The 763-nt window shown below is 42.5% G+C and overlaps 1 protein-coding gene across 1 annotated transcript in view; it reads left to right on the top strand.

Annotated features, from left to right (window-relative positions):
• Positions 1-37: 37 nt before the first annotated feature.
• The window catches only part of PHALS_14889 (uncharacterized protein), a 727-nt gene continuing 1 nt past the window's right edge, over positions 38-763 (top strand). Inside the window, exon 1 of the mRNA XM_024717130.2 lies at positions 38-763. This exon is cut by the window's right edge and continues 1 nt beyond it. Coding sequence (XP_024582659.1) covers positions 163-444 — 282 coding nt within the window. The 5' untranslated portion in view covers positions 38-162 and the 3' untranslated portion in view covers positions 445-763.

Raw genomic sequence — 763 nt, forward strand, 5'->3', positions numbered from 1 at the left:
GAGCGAGCAAATTCAATCCTTGATACGCTTAGGGAAATCTTTGGACGAGATCATTGACTCACTTGTTCCAATCTCCAACCTCGGCCGTTTTTTGATAAGCGTATTGAAATTGCTGACGAATTTGTTAAATGTAGACCTGAGCTTTGGTATGATCCGATCGAGATGTTCAGGAAGCGCTACAACAGCAGTGTTCTGACCTCAATTGTCAGAGAAGAGGTGCTCAAACACCCGCACAGTTCTTCACGTGTGAAAGACGTGATTTTCTTGAACTTATATAGTTGGATGATAAGCCCTGACAGACTCTCGAATCTATTCAAAACGGGAAATGAAAAGAATGCTGACTTTGTTTCTCTCGTTGAGAATTATCGGCAGTTTGTCGACAGCATGGGTCCCCCTGATTTATTAGAAGATATCAAAAGTGGTGCAAGACAAAAAGAATCTTAAAAGCGCAGTTGGACATCCTATTGATGGCACTGTAGACACAGCTTATGAGCGAGACATGTTTCTTTACGATGGCAAGGTATTTGCTGCATATAAAAGCTACATTCGCGCTCACAATAAAGCGAAACCGTTTGCGCAGATAAAATTGCTCCCCGCACTTACGGCTCGGTTTGGTGATTGTGATACATCGATCATGATTCTAGCAGCTAAAATGCACCCAGAGACTGCAAAAGTTGCCGAACTTCTTGAAATTGAGCAGATCGGGCATTGGATCAAAGCCGGTAAAAATCCAGATCAAGTTTTTGAGCTGATGGATTTTGAC

The sequence above is a fragment of the Plasmopara halstedii genome, assembly GCF_900000015.1.
Source record: "Plasmopara halstedii genome assembly, contig: Scaffold_2061, whole genome shotgun sequence".
Lineage (NCBI taxonomy): Eukaryota > Oomycota > Peronosporomycetes > Peronosporales > Peronosporaceae > Plasmopara > Plasmopara halstedii.